Source organism: Priceomyces carsonii, assembly GCF_900007245.1.
Source record: "Priceomyces carsonii strain CBS4050 genome assembly, scaffold: Debaryomyces_carsonii_scaffold_2, whole genome shotgun sequence".
NCBI lineage: Eukaryota > Fungi > Ascomycota > Pichiomycetes > Serinales > Debaryomycetaceae > Priceomyces > Priceomyces carsonii.
Genome location: NW_026946675.1, coordinates 1,854,908 through 1,878,915, shown reverse-complemented (window position 1 = coordinate 1,878,915; position 24,008 = coordinate 1,854,908). Strand labels below are relative to the sequence as shown.

The following is a 24,008-nucleotide window of genomic DNA, read 5'->3' as shown; positions in this document are numbered from 1 at the left end:
AAAGGGGGATATTAGCTATTTCAAATCTCTGGTTTTTTTCCAGGGCATTCAAGATCTTGATAATACCAGTAGCCTACGTTTGGACCGAAATCAGAATATCTTTTGGAATACTTGAGGCTGGAAAGGTCCTTAAAGTTTTGATCACTTAACTCTAACTCTTCTGCTTTCAAATTCTGTTCAATTCTATCTTTTTGAACAGACTTTGGGATGACAGAAGTACCACGCATTAAAGCCCAAGAAAGTAGCACATTTCCTGGCTTTGCATTTTCACTTTCACTAATTTTAGTAACGCTAGGATGTTCAAGTAAAATTGGTTCATCTTCGACAACGTAGCAAGAGTTCTGATTGCCAAATGGAGAATATGCGGTTACATGTATATGATTGTCTTTATTGAATTGCAAGAAATCATCCTGTTTCAAATAAGGATGCATTTCCATTTGATGAACCTGGGGTACAACTTCACAGTTTTCAAGAATTCTATTTAATTCAATCTTTGAAAAGTTTGACAACCCAATGGCTCTCACTTTTCCCGTTTTCAATAATAGTTCCATTGCCCTCCATGTATCAACGTAGTCTATGTCAGCCTTGATGTACTTTCCTTCTTTTTCGAATGCTGTTCTATCATTTGCACAAGGATAGTGCATTAGATATAAATCGATGTAGTCCAAGCCAAGAGCTTGTAGGCTGTTTTCTAGGGCAATGGGAACATCTTGTGGATGATGCATCGAGTTCCAAAGCTTAGTTGTTATAAATATGTCCTCGCGGTTAACCTTGCTATCCTTAATACCTTGGCCTACTTCTGTTTCATTACCGTATATTGCAGCTGTATCTATATGTTTATAACCAGTCTTCAAAGCGTGTTTAACTGCCTCGAAAACTTGAGTTGGTGCTGATTGCCATGTGCCCAATCCAAGTTGAGGCATTTCTACGCCATTGTTGAGTATAATAGTCCTAGTTGACATTCTAATTTTCAAGTTTGTCATGTTAAGAGAGTAATTTAATATTCACCGAAGCTTATATAGTTTATATCTTGGTGGGCAGTAAAAGTAGCGAAATATCAAAGAATGCACTTGATACTCGGGTCGCATTTCTTACCCGATTAGGATGTCACTGGTGGAGGAGATATTCCCTTATCAGCGCACCCCTCAGGATTAATATACTATTAGGAAGCCAAACGTCAAAAGTTTGTGAAATATAATTCATTGCTAAAGTGTTCAGATTGGTATCTACCAAATGTTACAATTGTAATACTATAGAATTGAGTATGTAAAAGAGATTTGTTTATTAATATCTAAACCTCCCTAGTAATAGTTCGAACTTTACATTTCAGCTTTGAAACATCATCCATGTCTTGCGTCTGCACAGTACTAGATTGATCATCCTTCAAATATTCAGATACCAAATTTCCATCGCCAGTGTAAATATCGTCTACTGCATCGCTTAGCGGCTTTTCCATTTTTGGAAAAAGAAAATGTAAAATCATTAAGGATATACTAGAGATACCAATTCCCCATGGATAAGATAACTTAAATATCCAATTCCAAAAGCCCATATCTCTATCATTAGCAGCTGCTGCCAATCCTGGCATCAAAAATACTGTTCCCAAGACCCAAGAGACAATAGATCTCCAGTCAATTCCTCCATGGAAGAAATAGACAGATGAACTATCACTTCTGTATAAATGAGAGATAACAATTTTTCTCTTATAAATAAAGTAGTATTTGGTAATAACGATTCCAGTTAAAGACGAACAGAAGCATCCCCAGCCATTCCCAAAAATAATGACCACTTTTGCACTCGATTGTAAATACCAAGGACAACAACATATACTGATAGCGGCCACAATATAAGATGCTCTTCTAATGTTCAAGAAACGAGGAAATAAGCCCGACATGTCCATACCAGTGGAAACTGAATTTAAGAGTAGATTTATAGCCAATTGTTGACCTATGAAACCACACCCAGCAAAAAAAACACCCGCTCTAGCCTTGGCGGAGTTACCTTCGTACGCCTGAAGTGCGCTCAAGAAATCAAGAGGATTCCAATATGCTTCACCAAACAAATCGCTTGAAGCAGAAGTTATCAATGCGCCCATAAGTCCAGCAAATGTAACAGCTATTGGCGCCCCAACTAGCTGGGCCACAACTGGTCCATTTTTGGATTTTGAATAACGTGTCCAATCACTCTGGCCCAAGATTCCTGTTCCTGTAGTACCAACTATTGAAAATATTCCTTGTAACACAGCCCATGCCAAGGCACCTCTTGAATTTAAATCAGAGGAATTTGCAGTAAGCATTGGACCAGGGCCAGAATTTGTATGCATAGCATATATAAGCATACCCATCATTGAACTAAATACCATAACGAAGGTAACTTTGAATAAATTATGCAAATTTTCTGGTGGGATCAAGATACAAGGAAGAATTAGTATCATGTAAATCACCAAGCCTACGAAGTCAGCAGATGATATATTACCTGACGTTTTAGCAAATGTATTCCAAGTAGCAAAACTCGGATTCATTGTGGCTATCACGACGCGTACCGCTTGACCACCATAGTAGCTTTGAACCCCAAACCATATCACGCCAGTAATGCAACGAATTATTATTGGGAAATAAAATCCTTTGATTCCAAAAGTAGCTCTAGAAAAAACCAGAAAACCTAGGTGATGATGAGATCCAATCCATCCCATGATAACAGCCATGACACCATATATAATACCTGCTGCTACAGCACACCCAAGGGACTGACGAACAGATAAACCAAATCCAACTAAAGAAGATACAGTAGTATAACCAGATATAGAGACTCCTTCCACGATCCAATAAGAAAAAAAAGTTAAAGCACTCCATTTTCTTCTTTCTAGCGGGATTGGAATTAAATCTCGATTTGTTAGCTTATCGTTCTGATAGTACTCATCCTCAGCATCCTTTGGCACTTCGAGTCTGTTTCCTAATCTAATCCAAAAGTTAGAATTTTGTTGTTTATCTTCGAAAAGTGATTCGTTCTTTTCCAAAGATTTCTGGGATTCTTCCATTTCCAATTGTATCTTTAGTAAGATTTCTAAGGATAGTATATCATATAGAAGAATATGCCATTTTTATACATTTGGCTATTAATTTATCTCTATCAAGCGAATCAATTAACAGTAAATTAAAGTCTCCTTATCCAGCGCCCACCACAATACAATTTTCAAAGTTACGTATCTCAAGGAGATAACATTTCCAAGCGCGGAATATCTTGGTGGAGGAATAAATACCTGCATATAATCTATAAGGATTTATTTTGCAGCAGTTTATTTCTGTTCAAGATGGTAACTCAAATTAGCTTTCAAAACCAAACAAAAGCATAGAAACAAATAATTGAGCCCTATAAGATTATATGGAATCAAATTTGACTTTTTCTTTTTTTTTTTCCTTTGGACTTGCTCCAAATTCTTCTTACAAATTTTCAGTAGTTGATGCGTTCTCTAGGATTTAAAATTTGTATATTGAATCTCATATATATTTAATACGTAGCATTGAGTCTCATGCTTAGATAATCTAAAGAATTTATTGGCTTATATCTCTTGGGTTCACTCTCTGAGAAAGTGCCTGGAAGACAGTCAATAATTACATCTTTGTTACAGGAGACGAAGAAAGGAATCGAGTATCTGACTTTGGAAATTCCTGTTTCAGAATCCTTTGGAGGGGACCTTACCCTATGCAAAGTTGATTTTAATTGATCATTAGACCACCTCATTAAGAAGTCTCCGATATTTACGATAAGTGAATCTTTTATGAAAGGTGCAGATATAAATGACCCGGGGGAGTGAGGATTTTCAACTTCTAAACCTCCACACTCGTCCTGAAGAAGCATTGTTAAGGTTCCAAAATCAGTGTGTGCTGCAATTCTTTCAGCCTTTCCATTTTGCAAATCCTCCTGCTTGGTTGGTGGATAGTGTAATAATCTCAACTGATTATCAGAATCGGAGTGGTATGGAAGAAAAAATTCCTCGTCAAGACCCATTCCTATAGCTATAGCACGGAGTATTAACTTTGATGTATCATCGAAAGCCTTGAAGTATCCTATGCAAGCACCTTTGAATCCATGGATTGCGTCTTCTTCGGGCCAAAAATTGCAGTACATCGAATTTTCGTTTCCACAATCGAAAGACTCTTTCACATCGGGCCTTTTTCTCAATTCAGAGATTTCATCTTCACCAAAAACCATTTGAACAACTTTTTCTTTCCCAAGTGCAGACCAACCCCTGTGATGTGCTCCATTTGCAGGATGAGCACATTTTGCTTTCTCATCATCTGATAAAGCAAAGAACATTTTGCTAAATTCAAATGCTTCTTCCATCATAATTGAGGATATTCCGTGATTTATAAGATACATAAACCCAACATCTTTCATAACTTGGACCATCTTTTTACCAACTTCTGTTTTCGTCTGAGCATTTCCAGTTAGAAATGGCTCAAAATCAATGATTGGAATATCTGGGACAGTCTCTGTATTTTTTAATATCGGCATTTTCTAAATATCGCTGCTAAAGGATTACTCAGAATAAAAATAAGAAAAATGAATTAATACTACAAGCGGTGATCATTTTTTATATTCCTCCGTAATGCTTACTTTTCAACGTATATCTACTACACATACCTAAATGGGCATATCTCGGTGGGCAAGATCTTGACCTGTATATAAATAAGAAAAATTAATGTACAATCTATATTATTATAAATATGAATTCCCTTTCGACAGGTTCTCTTATAAAGTCTCTATAAAACGTTATTGATCTGCCATAGTTTCAACTCCGATGGAACCATTATAATCATGAACTAGCGATATATCATTATAAGTGAACCCTATTTTTGCTCAAGCCCATATTGAATGCGTATAATTTTAGTTCATGAAAGAACGCGAATTAAGAATTGTCCTAAGGAGGATTTATAACATGTAGGGCTGTTAGATTGCAACAGCGAATTTGAAATCACCTTTCAATGAGTATATTTATCCTAACTAGCATAGAAGTAAATGACTTTGCTGAAGCCTCACAAGCGAACTGCTTATCGCTTAGTAACTCGTCTCGTAGAATGCATGACTGCCATACTTGCTTTTCTCAAATAAGATTCTAGATCTCGACACAGCATCCTTGAATACGAGAAGTGATTATCTAAAGAAAAAAGGATAACCATGTCGTTGTCTTCATATATTAGTTGCATTATGGGGGATGTCAGACATTTAGGCAAAGTATATGAATAGTGTTAAACGTGGACGCAATATGAGCATTATGTGAGGGTGTAGTTAGAGGAGAGTTCTGTGCTCAAGTTCAAAGTTCAATTAAGAGATCTTCGATGCGGATGCTGCCTGAATCTGTTTATTGTCTCTTTCAAGTTGACATTTTGTTTACTCTGAGAACCAATTCACATAACGCATGCCAAGAATACGTGGAATACCGTTGCTTCAAAGTATGTTCGGTAATATTCCTTTGATGAAATAAAGGGAAGGTCCTTAGCTTCTTAGGGCCAACTGGTCACAAGCGACCCCTCAACTTTAGCTATGTGATGTGACGGAGGCCCCCCTCGAGTGCCCCATTTGGCAAGCATTCTTACGCTCAACCAGTGCGTAGCAATGCTTAACTGCGAAAGTGAAACATTGAATCAGAATAGTGACTACATGCAGTAATAGAGAAATATGACAAAAACAATGTCCCCACAATTTGACCAATAGTAACAACTACTCGCGCATCTGCCATGGGAGAAACTGCTATATCTCATTAATTGTAGATGTCCCCCATCAATCCCTATGCATCTCGAAATAACTAGCGAGTTTTACGACACTTCACTCTAACTTCTAAGTTTCCTAGTGCCATATATGTATCACTGCTGGTAGCATACTAGGAATTATTGTAATAATGTCAACCACGTTACTGCATGTTGACCTGCCATGAGCTCGGAACGCCGACTTTGGCCGTAAGTTTTGCCGTACTGTAACCTTCAAAAGAATAATATAAGTTCTATGGAACGCCACTCTACATAAAAGCAAAGAAAACAAGAGAGGACCACCCTTCAAGTGAAAATTTAGAACACGGAAAAGTAGAAGGCTATACCGAACTACATCAAGAGAGTAGGGTCCAATGACTATTTCTGCTAGAAAATAATTCCAGGATGCTTCGATCGTCGCATTTTCCCCACCATTTTTTTAGAAAACATCCCCACCATTCCTGTCCAGAGCCGTGCGTCATAATGCGCGTGATATGTTTAGCACAATACCAGGCAATTGCTGCATTCGTGAAGTGCACCCCGACAAGATTTTAATTACACAGAGACGTACAATTACATAATAAGATATTGCCAGTTACACGCTCTACCAAATGTATATATATATGGTCATTTTTGCTCTCCTCGAGGCTCTTCAGTTCTCATACTAACACTTTGATCAGAAGATTCTTAGATTAGTTATTTACTTTTTTCACGTTTCAGTTAGGTGAGAAGACAACTGTGATAAGTTATATAAGCAGAAAGAGGTGTATAAGTAGTTGGCTGGGTTTCTATTTAAATATGTCGTCTTCAAGTTCTTTGGAAAAGAGCCCTAGTGCTAAACACGAGACTATGCATTCCTTCATGGGTATGCGTGGTCCTAGGTTAAATTTCGCTGTATCTGTAATTGCTGGTGTTGGTTTTTTATTGTTTGGGTATGATCAGGGTGTCATGGGCAGTTTGCTAACCCTAGAATCATTCAGGCATACACTCCCAGAAATCGATGTGCAAGATAATCCTAGCAGGTCAACTTTACAAGGTTTTGTGATTGCGTTATATGAACTCGGTTGTATGTCTTCAGCCTTGTCGACAATATATTTGGGTGATAAATTAGGTAGATTGAGAATAATATTTTTGGGGGCAATCATAATGACGATTGGGGGTGCTTTACAGTCCTGTGCTTATACATTGGCCCATTTCATAGTTGCTCGTGTTGTGACTGGTATCGGCAATGGTTTTATCACTTCTACTGTTCCAGTTTGGCAGGCGGAGGCAAGTAAATCTCACATGCGTGGTAAGCTTATTATGATGGAAGGTAGCTTAATCGCGTTGGGTATCACGATATCGTATTGGGTTGACTTTGCATTATACTTTGCTAGAGAAGGGCCCACTCACGACGTTTCGTGGAGATTTCCTATTGCATTTCAATGTGTTTTTGGTCTCATTCTTATTGCATGCATTCTTAAATTCCCTGAATCACCTAGGTGGTTATTGAAGAAGAACAGAGAAAACGACGCAAGAGTAGTTTTTTCAGCAATGTATGATTTACCAGATGATGACCCATTGATCAACGCACAAATCGATGAAGTTAAACAATCCATAGCAACTGAAGTTGATAGTGGGCTGGATAAGTTTTCACTTAAAAGTTTGTTCACTCAAGGCGAAAAAAGGAACTTCCACAGGGCTTGTTTAGCTTTCTGCGTTCAGATGATGCAACAAATCTCCGGTATTAACCTTATCACGTACTATGCGGGAACGATTTTTGAAGTTTATATCGGAATGCCACCTAAGCAGTCTAAAATTTTGGCTGCTTGTAATGGAACTGAGTATTTTCTCGCTTCGTTGATTGGGTTTTGGACAATTGAAAGATTAGGAAGAAGGTTTTTGTTAATTTGGGGAGCAGTGGGAATGTCGGTTACAATGGCTATACTAACAGCAACGAACTGGAAGGCCAATCCAGATTTTAAAAATCTTGATTCTCCAGATAAGGATTCTAAAGCCGCCATAGCTTCCGCTGTATTTTTATTCGTCTTTAACTCATGTTTTGGTATAACATACTTGGGAGGAACCTGGCTAGTTCCGCCGGAGATTCTTCCCTTGGGTATCAGAGCACCCGGTGCTGCATTATCAACTGCTGCCAACTGGATTTTCAACTTTCTAATTGTTATGATAACACCCCCTGCTTTCACTAATATTGGGCCGTACACTTATACAATATTTGCTGTGATCAATGCCTTGATGGTTCCTGTCGTTTATTTCCTTTATCCGGAGACCAAAGGCAGAAGTTTGGAGGAAATGGACATCATATTTGGACAATGTCCAGTTAATCAACCTTGGAAAGTTGTACAAATTGCGAATGATTTGCCCTACATGCATGCGGGTGCTAATAACAACGAGGACATAGAGGATAAGCCCAAGGGTTCTTTTGAGCATGATGAAAAGGTGTCTGTGAGAGAAGAGGAATTGATGGGTTAAAAGCTGTGACAGTGTTGCTATTGTTCAAATTTCTATTTAATTCTACATTTGATGAGGAACTGTTTATTTGTGTACTTTAGATAAATATTATCTTGAAATAAATTTTCTACTTTGAGCTTAGTGAAGTAATAATATCTAAAATATTTAATATCTATTTTCGTGATGAGATCCATTGGAAACCACTAAGCCTTAGAGAAAGAAAAAAGACAATAATCCTAGATACGGGCATTTAAAAATTGGAAAAACCATTAACATAAATAAGTATACTTTACTTTTTCTTTGAGCAATGTTTTCATATCTGAGCTCAGAGTAGAGAAAAAAAAGAATGACACGATTCATCACTCTTATTAGCTTATTCCATTATATAATTATAAGATTACTCTATTGGCACTTATAGCCGTTTTGAAGCATGGGAGCTCGTATACCCAAATTAATATCATACTACTACGAAATTTGCAGCCGTATTCAGATCGTTTAAGTAGTGAGTGAGTTACTAGTAGTTTTTTTCAGTCCATGATTATAGAATACTACTCTAATCTGAGAGGATATACTGTTATAAATTATTCATGTCACTTTAAATTATTGAAGGTAAATAAAATTTTATCTTCGGAGTTGGTGGTTGAGATAGGTCGTTTATTTGGGGGGTTTTATTTTATTTTTCTCTGTTTTCTGATATTGATCTTCAGCTTTCTTTGAAGAGAAAGGGAAATGCTTCGAAAGAAAAAGGTTCGTGCTGTTCAAATCACTACTATTAAGATAATTTCAGCTTTCAGGATGAGAAAGTTATTTTTGATTGAGGTTATAAAGAGGTAATAATGAAGATATCGAAAATAAACCAAAGATTTCATAAAAGTAGTGATAATGAGGTTAAGTTGGTCAAATGAACATTAATTGACTTTTAAAATACATTCCAAATATATTTAGTTCTAATCGATAAGCATTCAGTTTATTTTATGTGCTTTAGATAAAGCTATCTTTAAAAACAAATCCACTTTTCGTGAACTTCTAAAAGCCTGGTCAGATTTACACCCACATTTAAAGTACTAGCTGAAGCAAAATCTTTTTAAATCTTTGCTTACTTTATCTGACTAACAATATACAAATTCCCTTGTGCTTAGGGACGAATCTTGTAATTGTAATCATTAATTTATGATTGAACTTGTATTCTCGAAATCGATGTATACCCTCAAGGTTTTAAAGTAGCGAGCTGTTAGCCCCCTATGGGAATCTAAAAGAATAGAGGACAAGCCCTTTCCCATGAGGAGGAAAAAATACTCTCAGAACAATCAAATTACTTTCGAATTTTCTTGTCACGCATAGAAAAGCTTTAATTGAGGTCAGAAATGAGTAGTCATTTAGTCATGATTTGCAAAATTTAATTTTTTATTTAGAGTAAAGATATAAGCGAGTCACTATGGAATAGTTTCTCCGCCTCCGATAGTCTTGATTAAAAAGCAATGACGATATATAACTTTCAGAGACTTATTCTTTAGAATCGATAATCTCGTTTACTCGACCATTATTCATGTTACTAGCGTATAAAGAAGTCTCTGATACACCCTTAATATTGTAATGCTCTTACGGAACACATCTTCGCCGTTTATATTTGGACGACTATAATATGGGACTTTTCGTCGTTAAGATTTTCTTACATTGGCGCAATAACAATAAGAAAAAAAACCGAACTTAGTAATATTCTGTTCTTCGAGAGACCACCTTTAAGAGTATTTTCGTAATCTGAATTGTTCATATTTTGAAAATTTTGCTGCATGTCAGAAACTCCATGATATCTTTATATCGACAGCTACTTATGATAACTCCGGAGGTACACCCAAATGGAGGTCTGCATATATCATATTGTTACTGATTTGTAAGAATCCAAAAACTACGTGAGCAATGTTGTTCAGTTGTTTTGCAGTATGCTTTAAACCATGGATAATTACCACGTAATAGTCAAACACAGTATAATATAGCACGGGTACTATAGAATACAAACTTTAAACCTAAGAGGATCATTGGCAAGATCTGTGACTTTAAAGAGCCACCAACCAACCTGGCCGCTACCTCTAACAGAATTCAAAGCTGGCAGTTCGGGAGCATCGTTCTATTGGAATAATAAGTTACTGCAATCTCCTCAGGTGAGGCTCAGGTGAGGGATACATGACTAACTTGTCAATTAATATCCTGAGGCAGTGAGCTCTATAAGCGATGTCTAAGCGATATCTAAGCCGCGACGTATAAACTTGAAAGGGTGCAAAGAATATTGAGAATGAGGCTGACAACAGAATGATTAACTATCTCAGGAGTTGGTTGTAAAAATGGAAATAGCTTGGGCTCGTCTCTTGTTATTTGGGATGTGGTATCAAGGCTTCATCAATTGTAGCAAAACAATGTTTCACTTAGAATGAACTTGAAATACAATTTGGTGCCATTGGGTAAGAGAAGTGCTTTTACAATTTACGAGATGAAGAAGTGCTATTAAGAACTTCAAGTATCCAGTCAGATCATGAGCACCCTTCTACATTTTAGTTTCTTTTGTATTGAAGCTTATCAAAATCGGGTGTCGAGGCGGTAATTCGCGGAAAATGTATGTTCCCATCGACAATAGATAATTCTTGTTTCTTGCGCATCTCAATATGCACATTCCTAGACAATTAATTGAGAAGAGATAAGCCGGAATCTTGGCTTCTTGGTCTCTATTGTTCTGATTATTCGTCTTGCGATAAAGCACTAAAGGTGTTACCAGTACAACAATTTTTGCCTTGTGTGGATGCCATGTTGCAATACAAACGAGAGACAACATTCTTTGTGTGTTGTATTTCTAGCAAGTGGCCGTAGGGTCCATATACATATCTCCAGGGACTAATTTCCTTCTTACGCACAAAATTCGACCACTCTACCACAAAGTGGCTTAATATTTTGTGCAATGTGAAAATCTGGATGAAGGAGGCTGATCAAAGAAATATGCTGACTATCCTGTGATGGAAACCTGATTAGGTTGCTGATAAAAAAGCTGTGTTTAATTGGATTTGTTGATTTGTTACATTTGACGGAAAATGGTAGCCGTTCTAACTCACGGCTCTCAACTCTCGGTTATAGGGGACCAAACTAACAGTGGCATGCATTCCTCACTGCCTGAAGACTGTACTTCAAGCAGACTAATATTGCTCGCATGTCGTATCGATTGTAAGCGTACTCCTTCTCTATAACTTGGCTTTAAAGTCACGGTGACAACAACTTAGAGCCGTCTCACCAAGAACCGTACCCTGAATTATAAGATGGATAAATTATCTCTTCCTTCCTTGTAATTTGAAGTTGACATAAGAAGAGTGCTATGTTTAAGAAATACTTCTCGAAATCCCAGTCTGAGCCTAGGACGGGTATGATATCGGAAGGTACAGGGAACGCTGCTCTAGAGGCTATATCGAAAACTATATCGAACAATAATGGAGTTCCTTTGGAGAAGAATACTCAAGATATCGATTTGCAAGTGGCAAGATCTACTCAGATATCATTGGGTGAAGTCGCAGATGAATTGACTGAAGAACAGAAATACAGAGCTCTAAAGAGATATGATTTGAATCATCTAGAAAACATGGAGGATCTTCCTTTAGTAGCTCTGTTTATGTTGGAACAGCTTCAGGCTCTAAGTGTCTCAGAGGCTATCGAGATCTTGAAGGAGGCGCTTCCAGTTCATGAACATGATATCAACTTTCCAACAGGTTTATGGGAACGTTACTGCAAGATCATTGCAAAGTGCGAGCAGGGTACACTAACCAATTTCGACTTAGCGCTCAAGAAGGAGAGTGGTGACAAGGAGCTGGGAATAAAAGAGTCCGCTAAAGAGATCCATGATTATGAAGTCAATGATGGCGACTCTGAAGACTTAGAACATTGGGAATTTGATGCACGTATCGAGGCTTCGTTGATTGCTTTCTGGTCGCCTTATCCAGAGATCCGTGCCATTAGTGATCCTTTCGATGACCCTAATGAGCTCTGTGAAACATTTAGGGCTTACGTCATCTCTATAATTTGGCAAGGAATTGGTGCCTTTATTAATACTTATTTCAATGCCAGACAGCCTTCGGTTAGTCTATCGGGTGTCGTGGTTCAGGTTTTTATTTACCCATGTGGTTTATTATGGGCCAAAATCGTCCCAGCTTGGACCATTAGGTTTTACAAAGATTATAAAATTGAATTAAATCCAGGGCCGTGGACAGCAAAGGAGCAAATGTTTGCTACCTTGATCTTTATTGTCGAAGGTGGGGCCAATTTTGTATATCAGGCTCTTATGATTCAGTCGTCCAAATACTTCTACTATCAGTCGTGGGCAGGCTGGGGATACGGTATTTTGTTAGGTTTATCTCTTACATGTATGGGCCTTGGTCTTGCAGGACTTTTGAGATGTTTTTTTGTGTATCCTTATGAGCAAATCTGGCCTTTGATTATACCAACTAAAGCAGTGAACCAGGCCTTGATGTCAATTGAGAAAAAGGAGAACTTGTTTGGATGGAAGATATCAAGATACCGCTTCTTCTTCTACTGCTTTATTGCTTCATTCATTTATTTTTGGGTCCCTGACTACTTATTCCAAGCATTATCTCAATTTAGTTGGATGACATGGATCAGTAAAGATAACGTGAATCTTGATAATATTGTAGGTTTTAATGGCGGGATTGGACTTAACCCTATCACAACATTTGATTTCAATATTATGTGGAACATGTCTCTGCCGTTGGTTAGTCCTGCTTACAATACTATACAAAATTATATTGGAGTTGTTATCACAGCATTTACTTCCTTGGGATTATATTATTCAAATTATAAGTGGACTGGTTATATACCACTAATCAGCAATGGCTTGTATGATAACCAAGGCAACGCCTATGATACTTCCAGGGTGTTGACTGATAAAGGACTTGATGAACAGGCCCTTAAGGATTACAGCCTACCATTTTATGGGGCTTGGAACTTAGTTGCAACAGGAGCAGGATATGCTACGGTTCCATTTTTATTCTTGTACATGATATTGGAATTTTGGAAACCATTCACTCGTAGTTTTAAGGTTTTATGCAAATCCCTTAAGAGAAACGGAACTTCGATGTCAAACTATAAGGACCCGTTTTGCCGTATGAACTCAGTTTATCCCGAGGCCCCAGAATGGTGGTTCTTAATTGTATTTTTTTCAGCTCTTGCATGTGGCATTGCAAGCATTCGTGGTTATGAAACTGATACTCCCGTTTGGGCTTTGTTTTTTGCTTTGTTTTTCAGTCTAGTTGTGATGATTCCAACAATTCAGTTCTTAGCTGTTACAGGCTCCCTTATTACCTTGATTGGTGTCGTAGAGATTGTTATTGGGTACGCATTGAGAGGGCACATAATTGCTTATATCCTTATGAAGCTCTTTGGAAGTTACATTCCTGAACAATGTCAAAACTACTTGAGCAACCAGAAGATAGCACATTATGCAAAAGTCCCACCAAGAGCAATGTTCAGAGGACAGCTTCTCACTAGCATTATTAATGTTTTCATTACGATTGGACTTATAAGATGGCAAACAGGAATGGAGAATTTTTGCAATCCAGATTTAGCCCTTGCTCCGAACAGAATGACTTGTCCGTCAACTAGGTCATATTTTAATGATGCTGTCGTTTTTGGCCTTGTTGGGCCAAAAACTGTTTTCGCGCTGCTCTACCCTATTCTTAAATATTGTTTCCTCATAGGTTTTCTTTTGGTGTTCCCTTGTATTGCCTTCAAATGGTATGCTCCAAGAAAGTGGACGACACTGTTTCAACCAGTTTTGTGGTTAGGTGGTATCTCTGCCGCAGCACCCTACAATTTATCATACTACACGCCAGGTCTTTACTGGGCCATTGGATTTATGTGGTATTTGAAGAATAGGTATACGGCATGGTGGATAAAATATAACTATCTTTTCTATGGTGGAGTGCAAGCAGGGGTTGCTTTCAGTTCTGTTATTATCTTCTTTTCAGTTTTTTACCATGATAAGTCAATTTCATGGTGGGGAAATAATGTTATTTATGAAGGCGTAGACGGGGCAATGGGTGCCCCTCGCTTGAATGCCACTTTACATGCTGAAGGTGGATACTTTGGCCCACGTAAAGGTGAATGGAGTTAAATTTGTTAATGCTTAATTATATTTTATATAGGACCAATTAATTGTTAATTCTTGATCCGTAGTAAAGAATGATACACCTTTGAAATCACTTCGCATTATAAAGAAAGCAACAAGCTTACCTATTAGTTCTGGAGAGTTTGACGGGGAATTAGAAATCAATGAAGTATGAGAGATAAATCCTTTTCCGAGCTAGATGATAACTGACATGATACCATTTCCGTAAGAAAAATGACGAATCTGGTTCAAATGAAGTATGAGAGATGAAATTCTAACCTTTACCAACTAGTTGATAATTGATAAGGTAATGTTTCCATAGTTCTTGGGTGCAATAGACGAGAATAAACGAAATCGGTTGCAAATTATTACCTTCCTTTCTTTCTTTTTTTTTTTCTCTTTTTGGTTTCTCAGATAACGATCTTGATATCTATCTCTTAAAGGCTGCTAGCAGTAATATAATTTTGTGAAACATATGTTCTTTTACATTGTATTCAATTCAAGAAGTTTATACTCGCAAAAAGTTGCAACCACATCGGATTAGGCCACGGTCAGCTTCTTTTCATATGTCTAAGATTAGTTAAACAATCAAAATCCATGATTATGTTTTCCACAGTTACCTCTGTATAAGTTCATTTAAAGTTGTTTAAATGCTTGGGATTGCAGTTGAAATAACTGATCTGCTTTCGTTATCTCCGGAGTTGATCGAGATAGTTCATTTAAATTAAATCTTTTTTTTTTTCTTTTTTTCTCAAAATATTGATAGACTCTTTACGACTTAATTCTGTGAAAGGAGGAGCTAAAAGCTTTTGTACGAGTGTATAAGGTATATAAATATTCTGGATCATTTTTCTTCTGATACTGTCTCAATTGTCAGAATGGGAAAGACCGTTTTGATTGTTGGCTGTGGTGTTATGGGGCTTTCAACGGCTGTACATTTGGCTGAAGCAGGATATTCAGTGACTGCAATTGATGCTTATCCAGTCCCTTCACCGTGGTCTGCAGCCGCGGACATGAATAAGATAATTAGGACAGAGTATACAGATTTCAAATATACTGAAATGGCTGTTGAAGCAGTTCGCAAGTGGAGAACAGATCCTATCTACAAAGAAGTCTACAATGAATGTGGAAGGATTTTAATGACGCCCCACCACCACGAAGAAAGAAGGAAGTTCGAGGCTGCTGGCATCGAATGTTTGCGCCGTATTCGTTTTGAGGGAGTCAAGATTGAAATATTTCAGGGTGGTCAACTACTAGGGTCGAAATTTGACTTTCTCAAGTATAACACCGTGTCTGAGGACACCGAAATCAAATGGAATCCTGAATCTGGTTTAGCGCACGCTGCCAATTCCTTGTTTGTTTTGTATCAACGGGCTTGCAGACTTGGTGTGAAGTTTATTTTTGGCGATTCTGGAAGGGCGATTAATATTGAAACTGACGGAGGCACTGACTGTATTCGGACTAAAGACGATAGTATATATAGAGCCGACATCATACTAATAAGTGCTGGTGCTGCCTCGGGATACTTAGTGGACCTAAGGCAGCAACAATCCGCTACTGGTCTTTTCGTCACTCATATTAGACTTACAGAGAAAGAGTATGAGACGCTCAAAGATATCCCTATTGTGTTTGATGCTGAAATGGGATACTTCTTTCCTCCAGATAAAAAAACTCACCTTTTGAAAATCGCTTTGTCAGGATTAGGTGGAACCAATAACATAAAAGACCCTTTTAGAGAAGATTCTTTACGTTCTTTACCGAGATATAAAACAGAATATCCTAATGATACCATGCCCATTCTAGGGAAGATTAGAGCTAAAAAGTTGCTAGGAAAGTATATTCCGGAGGTTGCATATCATACACTCATTGAAAGTAAAACATGTTGGATAGCAGATACTGCAGATTCCAATTTTATAATTGACAAGGTACCAAATTACTGCAACATTTACGTTGCAACAGGGGATAGTGGTCATGCTTTCAAGTTCTTGCCCACCATAGGTGGATATATTTTAGAAATGTTGGAAGGGACCCTCGACAAAAGGTTTGCTGAGAGTTGGAAGTGGAAAAATCATGGAGAGTCGTTTGATGTATCTAAATGCAAGTGGAGGGTGGTCGCAGATTATTCAGATTTTTCGGATATCAAGTGGGTTGAGAAGGATTGATAAACTTGAAGATACTATAATAATCTTTGACAAAATCTTGAACTAACGGCTTGGACAAAACTACGATATAAATTACTCAACTATCATGTAAACCTTAAATTTACAAATTTATAGATCATTTTATTACTTTTTGTGTATTCATTTATTTGTTTTTCTAAGTTGATCCCCCAATACCAGCAATGAAAGCAAGAGACCACGTCCTTGACATACCATTATCTATCAATCTGTCGTCCCAGTCATTTCTTGAAAACCATTTCCAAGCATATTTAGGATCAAATAGTGCTGCATTTAAAATCAAAATTCCTTTCCATCCGTCGGGAATAGCATCAATGATATTAGCCAACTTTTGATCCCATTCTTGTTTCACAAATTCTTTTCCTCGTATATAAGATGAAATAGGACTAATAGGAAGCATATGAATACCATGGATCCACTCATCCGCTACTGTTCCTCTTCCGAAATAGGTTGCAAAATCAATCTTGTTTTCAAAGCTGATCCCTGCAACTTTATTTTTAATGAAGTTCTTTGGTTGTACTTTGTTGTCATCAGAGTATAGCATATACATGTTCATGGATCTTTTCATTATTGCAAGCATAAGATTAGCACGAGCCTCCATATCCAAATCCCCAATAACTTTAGCAAAGAGCTTCATTCCATACGCAAAATGGTAATCCTCAGATGAAGATTCCTCATCTTTTCCATCGCCAGACGGGAAAATTCCATGTGCGAATGAATGACCATGAAACCAGTCAAATGACCTTGACTGTGGGAAATATTTATCCGCCTTAGGACTTGCTACATCTCTTAATAAAGTAATAGCATAATTGAAAACCAAATTATTGTTAGCACTCAACCATTTTTCATCAATTTTAGCTATAAGTGAAATTGCATGAATATGGTAGCCATAATGAAAGTGGTGATCATTGTAGTTTGCATTACCGAAATCAGCAGCTGGTTCCGCCGAAGAAATAATTCCCTTCCAGCTTGTGTCATAAAGCAACGGAAACTTCTGCTCGTTTTTTGCAAATATTTCGATCGCCTTTTTAACTTGAGTAACTATCGTTGAAGTAAGATTTTCATCTTTTAAAATGAAATGACATACGTAAGCGATATAAGCAAACTTATCCAAAATTTTCCCTGAGGTATACATGGAATCAATGTTTGCCATAGTGAAGACATCTTGCTTCGTTTCCTGTTCAGCAGCATATCTTATCAAATCTTTCGCTTTAGTTGAGTATGAGGAAGCTTTCGAAAATGATGACCAAGGTTCCCAGTTAATATCGACTGGCAATGTCTCTTCCATAGCCAACTCATTGGTCTGATAAGCCTTCATCATCCCCTTTGTAGGCGAATCGAGATACATTCGCGTATCCCGAGTGGCTACATCGCTTAATAAAGCCTCTTGATGATGTGGAAGGCACCATACGATTCCCTTGCCGCATTTCGATCTACCTTTCATTTCATAAAGGAATCTATATGTACCCTTGTCGCCGGTAACTTTACCATCTAGGTGTGCAGCAACTGGGTATGAACCTGCTGATTCATCGTAAGCTTTGGATTCTCCACGACATATTTGAACAGTGACATTACCTACCTTGTCTCCTACAATGTGATTAGGATCTTTCAAGCTAAGTTCAACATTCCCATCAACGTAAATGCTCCAAGTAACTTGATTGAATAAGGTTACTATATATTTCTTGATTGATCCAATATTTGAGGACTTTTTGAACCCTTGGACTCCGACCTGTGAAGCAATTACAGGTTTGACATTATGATAGAGAGCTGTTACAAATCCCATCCCATGGACAAGAGGAACGGTAACATACTTATCGCTTTCTAAAACTAGCTTTGAGGTAACTGAAAGCTTATTGTGGTTTTCCAATTCTAAAGCGACATTCTGAAATTGTTCACCAGAAATGACGAATGACTTAATCTTTGGCGGATTGAAGTAAAACTGTGCAGGGTCTGCATTAGGGTCAGGACCAAACACTCTTTGAGAAGCTTCAGTATGATTAAAGGCAAGTCCGAAATCTTGGCCGGGATCTTTTGAGAGCCATAAGGAGTATGGAAGCGTCCAAACAGGAAATGTCTGATCTTCCAATGTCAAGTTATTGTAAAAGTTGTTCGTTTGAATGGGCTCATCTTTATCTCCAAATTTACAGCCTTTCGGAGATTGATGGTGCTTTGACCTTTTAAATAAAGCTGGAGGTTCAGAATCCGTAATTGGTTTTGAAAATATCCCTGTTGTAGAAAAATCTACGTTCTTTGGTTCTGTTTGGAAGGTCTTTTGCTCTCTCTTTTCATTGACTTTATTATTGTTCTCTTTCGAATTGACATTCAATTTTTCTAGTTTTTTCACAGCATTTTTAATATCAATGAAACCCATATTAGGCTTGTTAATGATAAGAATGATGTAATGGCTTATGTCTAGTGGAATACTCAAATGGATGTTCCGCAGTAGAGGTTTATTTTTAGCAGAATTCACGATAAAATGCTGTACAGCCTTTCTGACCGCGCTTTCCCAATTCAGAGCTTAGCGAAATATATCACGTTACATGGTCGCATTAGGATACCGTAGCGGTTAAAACGTATTTAGTATAAAGAGTCTAAAGAGTTTTAAAAGAGATAAAAACTTAACTGGCTATATTATAACAGATATTCCCTTTCGGGACCTAGGTAAAGCATTGACTCATGAAATATCAGATTATATTGATTGCACTTTCATTGGGCAGTTGCTGTTCCAGCAAATTGCATTCTAATCCTTTGAATTCTGATGAAGTTGAATATGATGGGAATAGAGAGCCGAGCTTAGAAGAAACTTGGGGAGCATTATGGCCATTTCAAGGAGTCAATACTTTTGCTCATTTGGACCATGCAAAATGCTTGATAGAAAAAGATGAGACTTATGATATTGGGATAATTGGAGTTCCCTTTGATACTGCTTCTTCTTACAGACCTGGATCCAGGTTTGGACCCAGAGCCATTAGAGCTGCATCTCAAAGACAAACATCATTAAGGGGATACAATCAAAAAGCAGGTATAAATCCGTACCAGAATTGGGCCAAAATCATAGATTGCGATGATATCCCAGTGACTCCTATGGATAATTCACTTGCCTTCAAGCAAATGAACTTGGCTTTTGACCAATTGATATCTAAACGGAAATCCAATGCCACTAATGCACATCCTAGATATGTGGCGTTAGGAGGGGATCACTCCGTCCTTTTGCCCCATTTAAGAGCATTGCACAAAATCTATGGTCCTTTAAACGTAATTCATTTTGATGCACATCTTGATACATGGAAGCCAGATAAGTACCCTTCATTTTGGCACTCAGATCAATCTGAATTGAACCATGGCTCGATGCTATGGAAGGCACATGAGGAGGGATTGCTTACGACTCATAACATACACGCTGGTCTTAGAACAAAGCTTTCTGGTAATGAAGATTATCTCGACGATGATGAACAGAATTTTACAAGGATATATGCGGACGACGTATGGATAAAGGGAGTTGACTATGTTATTAAGAAGATTTTGGATTCTGTACCAGCTGATACTCCAACTTATCTCTCTGTAGACATTGATGTTTTAGATCCCGGATTTGGTAGTGGAACTGGAACACAAGAACCTGGTGGATGGCTACCAAGGGAATTAATTTATGTATTGAGGCATATTGATGGTTTAAGTATTGTTGGTGCTGATGTTGTTGAGGTATCACCTGCTTTTGACAATGCAGAGATAACCTCTACAAACGGAGCGCAAGTTGCTTTTGAGATTATTACAAGCATGGTGAAAAAAGGTAAGCTTGACCACCTTGCTCGTGGGATTCAAGCAAAAGACCTCATTACCATTAAAGAGACTAAAAAGTCACTGAAAGAAGTTTCGGAAGATGAAACTGGTGATAAGCAACTTCATAAAAAACTATTAGAAAATTTAGAAGAAGTAGAAAGGCTCAAGTTGAAGTTGTTAAACCAGCTCCAGCAATTCGGAGACAATAAGATTATCATTTAGAACGGATATATAAATTGTAATGAATGTATTAGATAAACAATATCAATAGATAGGAATAATAATAACAGTAATAAAAAAGGTATTAATTGACAAGCATGTTCTTTCTAATTTTTATAATTTGTAACAACATTGTTACATCATTAAGCTTGAAAATGAATCTTGAGCTTTTAATACCCATATGCTCCAAGATGCTGTAATCAGTAACATTCTTCAAAGGACCAAGACTAATCCAGCTGCAAGAACACCAGCTGCACCCAAACCATAGCCAGCAGCAAAGTTAGCTTGGTTTTCAGATGAAGTTGAGCTATTGGATGAGCCATTGGATACACTATCGTATTTAACTAACCTCAGTTGATCAACAAAGACAGTGGTAGTAACTGGGTTTTTAGTCTTATCAAATCTACCGTATTTGTGAGTACCGGATGATGAGGAAGAACTAGACCTCTTAGTCTTATCAAATCTTCCGTATTTATGAGTACCAGAAGACGAAGGACTGCTAGATGCCTTTGTCTTATCAAATCTACCGTATTTGTGGGTACCGGATGATGATGATGAACTGGATCTCTTGGTCTTATCAAATCTTCCGTACTTGTGAGTTCCAGAAGACGAAGGACTGCTAGATGCCTTAGTCTTATCAAATCTACCGTATTTGTGGGTACCGGATGATGATGATGAACTGGATTTCTTAGTCTTATCAAATCTTCCATACTTGTGAGTCTGAGTAGAACCAGTTACTGTAACCGTAACCGTTGAAGGAGGCTCTGCTGCAGACACAACTGCAGTAGCAGAAGCGACACCAAGCAAAAGATTACTTAACTTCATTCTCCAAGTCTACTCTCAAACAAACTTGAATGCAATCCACTAAAAAGTTTATGATAGACGAAGGAAAAGCAAGATTAATAAATGAATTTTCTCAAGACTGTGTATTTGAGAGATTTTAGAGGGATTTATTTTGAACTGTCCTGCTTCGGAAATTTAACGACGAAAACATTCCCGCTAGCTGCCGACCAAAAAAGGAACTTCCAGTAGGGTATGCACTAAGAGTTACCCTTTCTTTTTAAAAGTAGCCTATTTCGGAAGTATCGAGGCTCTTTCCGGTCAGAAAAAACCCTGAGCCAGCTGATTGATCGGAGTCGGTTGAGCCGGGCAAAACGGATGGTGCTCTCGGATGGGCATGGAGGTCGTGCGATGCTGTGAAACTAAGAACCGAACTCAACGGTAAAAGGCAGGAACATAAACAAAGAAATTAACTTGTCCGGGTCACACTTGTCATCGCTCAACCCGTTAGACAAGAGATAATTCAAAAGGCTCATCAGGTTATATGAGAATAGAGATTAGAAATCGACTAAAAAAGGTACCTGGTTTACGGACGCAATTTTCAACTGTTAGTCATGAGGCTGAGGATCACTCATATACAATCTTTGGTGTTTTGGTAGACCATTAGTATGAGAGGACATACCTCTTAATACTATAAATCAATTTCATACATGGAATGCCGCGTCTTGTGGGGCCGTAGTGCAATAGAGTACAAAGAATTATGTCTAACTTAATAGCCACTCGCAAAATTCTGACAATGTTATATTATTAAAAAAGTAGAGATGCAAGGTCATGGACTCAAGAAAAGAAGAAGGAAAGAGCCTATGTAGAGATATATATAGAGATGAGTAACTAAATTAAAATTGAAAGTTTTGTTGCTGATTGGCATTAACCCCAAATCCAAAGGCATCGCCATATGCCTGAGGAGCCACACCTTCATCATCAATCTGGTCGTCTTCTTCAGAGAAGTACTTTTCGATGATGTGGTACGCCTTTTCGTATATCTTTTCATTTTCGTTAGCCTGACATTCGAAAATCTTCTCCATACCACCCGCTTCTTCAATGTATAATGCATTCTCGTTAACGGTAGTATTGCGAGCTTCTTTATCCATTTCACCCATTTTTAAGATATTGTCTAGTGAGTCCAATGTGACCTCAATTATTTTAGAATCAGCAATGGCAAGTAAATCACATAAGGGCTTTATACATCCTTGGCTCACGAGGTAACGTATCTGATCTGGCCTTGTCAAGCCTCCAGACGATGCATTGGAGATTGCCCAACATGCCTCCTTTTTTGTTTTGTAGTCACCATTAATCAACAATCTGATAATCTGAGGAATCAAATTTGCATCTATAACCGCCTGTATTTGATCGGTATTTCCAGCAGTGATATTAGAAATGGTCCAACAAGCCTCTTTGCGAATTGTTTCCTTCGGCGAATTCAAAAGAGGAGCCAATGCAGGTAAAACTCCTGCATTAATTACTATTTGTGTTTGAAGATCATTACCTGTGACAATATTTCCTATTGCTCTCAAAGCCGGAGTTTGAACCAAAGTGGATTCGTGTCCTAATAATTCAACGAGACGATGAGGAATACGTGCATCCACGACAGCTTGGATCGCCTCTGTTGTGCCATCTGATAAATAGGAAACAGCCCAACAAGCATCGACCAATGTCTCCGAGTCAACAGAATATATCAATTTAGCCAATGTTGGAATTGCTTGTTGAACTATGTTCCAATCAGGCTGTGGGTTTTTACCCCTACATAAGTTGGATAAGGTCCAAGTTGCTGTTCTTATCAAAGACATCTTGGTGCTGTTGAATAAGGACAAAACAGGATTCATAGCGTTACATGCCAACACGTAATCTCGATACTCTGAAGAGTCTCCGGCAACATTACCCAATGCCCAAATGGCTTGCTCCTTGACTTCAAGCGATTGGGAATACAATAACTGAACAAATAAAGGTACAGCACCATACTCAACTACCACCCTGGTCTGATCAGAATTACCTGAAGCAATATTAGTAAGGGCCCAAGCAGCCTCTAATTGTAACATATCCGGATGACTTTCCTTCATGAATTCAACTAAAGTTGGAATGACACCTGACTGAATCACTAAGTCTATTGGAGGATTGTGCTCACGAGATAATATTTGACGAAATTTAACTGTAGCACCTAGCTGATTCTCAAAATCGGATGACTGAATCATCTCAACCATTCTAGGTAAATCTTGTTGTAACTTTGAATAAAATTGGCTCTCGTCATTATTAGCTTGTACATTAAATTCATCTTCATCTTCAGAATCATTTCCTTCATTTTGAAAGTTTCTTCTCTTGGCTAAGACCTCCTCTCTTTTCTGCTTTCTCAAATCAACTTGATGAGTTTCTCTCCGTCTTCTCAACTCATCGCTTTGGAAACGACCTTTATTCTTGAAATTTGTACGACGATATTCTGGGATGAATCTATTTGTAGTGTCAGAATCCATTATTACTCTTTATCTACAATGTCTAGATGGAATTAATTGAGGGCGTTGTTGATTTTTTTTTTTGAACTTATGAGACTTTGTGTAATTATTTCTTTTAATTTTTGTTGTAAAGGAATATCATCGAAATGAACTTATGTAATCTACTAGTAGAAGAAATTTATTTTAGTACAACGGATTT

The 24,008-nt window shown here is 37.7% G+C and overlaps 10 protein-coding genes across 10 annotated transcripts; 4 read left to right on the top strand and 6 right to left on the bottom strand.

Moving 5' to 3' along the window:
- Positions 1-20: 20 nt before the first annotated feature.
- Positions 21-983, bottom strand: PRCAT00002457001 (uncharacterized protein; the record flags this gene model as incomplete). Its single annotated transcript, XM_062952318.1, has 1 exon — positions 21-983. The coding sequence occupies one exon, from the start codon at positions 981-983 to the stop codon at positions 21-23; it is 963 nt and encodes a 320-aa protein (XP_062809233.1).
- Positions 984-1,291: 308 nt separating this feature from the next.
- Positions 1,292-3,037, bottom strand: PRCAT00002456001 (uncharacterized protein; the record flags this gene model as incomplete). Its single annotated transcript, XM_062952317.1, has 1 exon — positions 1,292-3,037. The coding sequence occupies one exon, from the start codon at positions 3,035-3,037 to the stop codon at positions 1,292-1,294; it is 1,746 nt and encodes a 581-aa protein (XP_062809232.1).
- A 470-nt stretch (positions 3,038-3,507) lies between these two features.
- Positions 3,508-4,515, bottom strand: PRCAT00002455001 (isopenicillin N synthase family dioxygenase; the record flags this gene model as incomplete). The annotated part of the gene is made up of 1 exon (XM_062952316.1): positions 3,508-4,515. The coding sequence occupies one exon, from the start codon at positions 4,513-4,515 to the stop codon at positions 3,508-3,510; it is 1,008 nt and encodes a 335-aa protein (XP_062809231.1).
- Positions 4,516-6,545: 2,030 nt separating this feature from the next.
- HGT13 (Hgt13p) lies at positions 6,546-8,219 on the top strand (the record flags this gene model as incomplete). The annotated part of the gene is made up of 1 exon (XM_062952315.1): positions 6,546-8,219. The coding sequence occupies one exon, from the start codon at positions 6,546-6,548 to the stop codon at positions 8,217-8,219; it is 1,674 nt and encodes a 557-aa protein (XP_062809230.1).
- Positions 8,220-11,553: 3,334 nt separating this feature from the next.
- On the top strand, positions 11,554-14,358 carry PRCAT00002453001 (uncharacterized protein; the record flags this gene model as incomplete). The annotated part of the gene is made up of 1 exon (XM_062952314.1): positions 11,554-14,358. One exon carries the CDS (start codon positions 11,554-11,556, stop codon positions 14,356-14,358), a length of 2,805 nt encoding a protein of 934 aa, XP_062809229.1.
- An 872-nt stretch (positions 14,359-15,230) lies between these two features.
- Positions 15,231-16,514, top strand: PRCAT00002452001 (NAD(P)/FAD-dependent oxidoreductase; the record flags this gene model as incomplete). The annotated part of the gene is made up of 1 exon (XM_062952313.1): positions 15,231-16,514. One exon carries the CDS (start codon positions 15,231-15,233, stop codon positions 16,512-16,514), a length of 1,284 nt encoding a protein of 427 aa, XP_062809228.1.
- A 154-nt stretch (positions 16,515-16,668) lies between these two features.
- On the bottom strand, positions 16,669-18,900 carry ACF2 (Acf2p; the record flags this gene model as incomplete). The annotated part of the gene is made up of 1 exon (XM_062952312.1): positions 16,669-18,900. One exon carries the CDS (start codon positions 18,898-18,900, stop codon positions 16,669-16,671), a length of 2,232 nt encoding a protein of 743 aa, XP_062809227.1.
- Positions 18,901-19,205: 305 nt separating this feature from the next.
- On the top strand, positions 19,206-20,528 carry PRCAT00002450001 (uncharacterized protein; the record flags this gene model as incomplete). The annotated part of the gene is made up of 1 exon (XM_062952311.1): positions 19,206-20,528. The coding sequence occupies one exon, from the start codon at positions 19,206-19,208 to the stop codon at positions 20,526-20,528; it is 1,323 nt and encodes a 440-aa protein (XP_062809226.1).
- Positions 20,529-20,738: 210 nt separating this feature from the next.
- On the bottom strand, positions 20,739-21,350 carry PGA14 (Pga14p; the record flags this gene model as incomplete). Its single annotated transcript, XM_062952309.1, has 1 exon — positions 20,739-21,350. The coding sequence occupies one exon, from the start codon at positions 21,348-21,350 to the stop codon at positions 20,739-20,741; it is 612 nt and encodes a 203-aa protein (XP_062809225.1).
- An 851-nt stretch (positions 21,351-22,201) lies between these two features.
- PRCAT00002448001 (karyopherin alpha) lies at positions 22,202-23,830 on the bottom strand (the record flags this gene model as incomplete). Its single annotated transcript, XM_062952308.1, has 1 exon — positions 22,202-23,830. The coding sequence occupies one exon, from the start codon at positions 23,828-23,830 to the stop codon at positions 22,202-22,204; it is 1,629 nt and encodes a 542-aa protein (XP_062809224.1).
- Between the last annotated feature and the right edge of the window lie 178 nt (positions 23,831-24,008).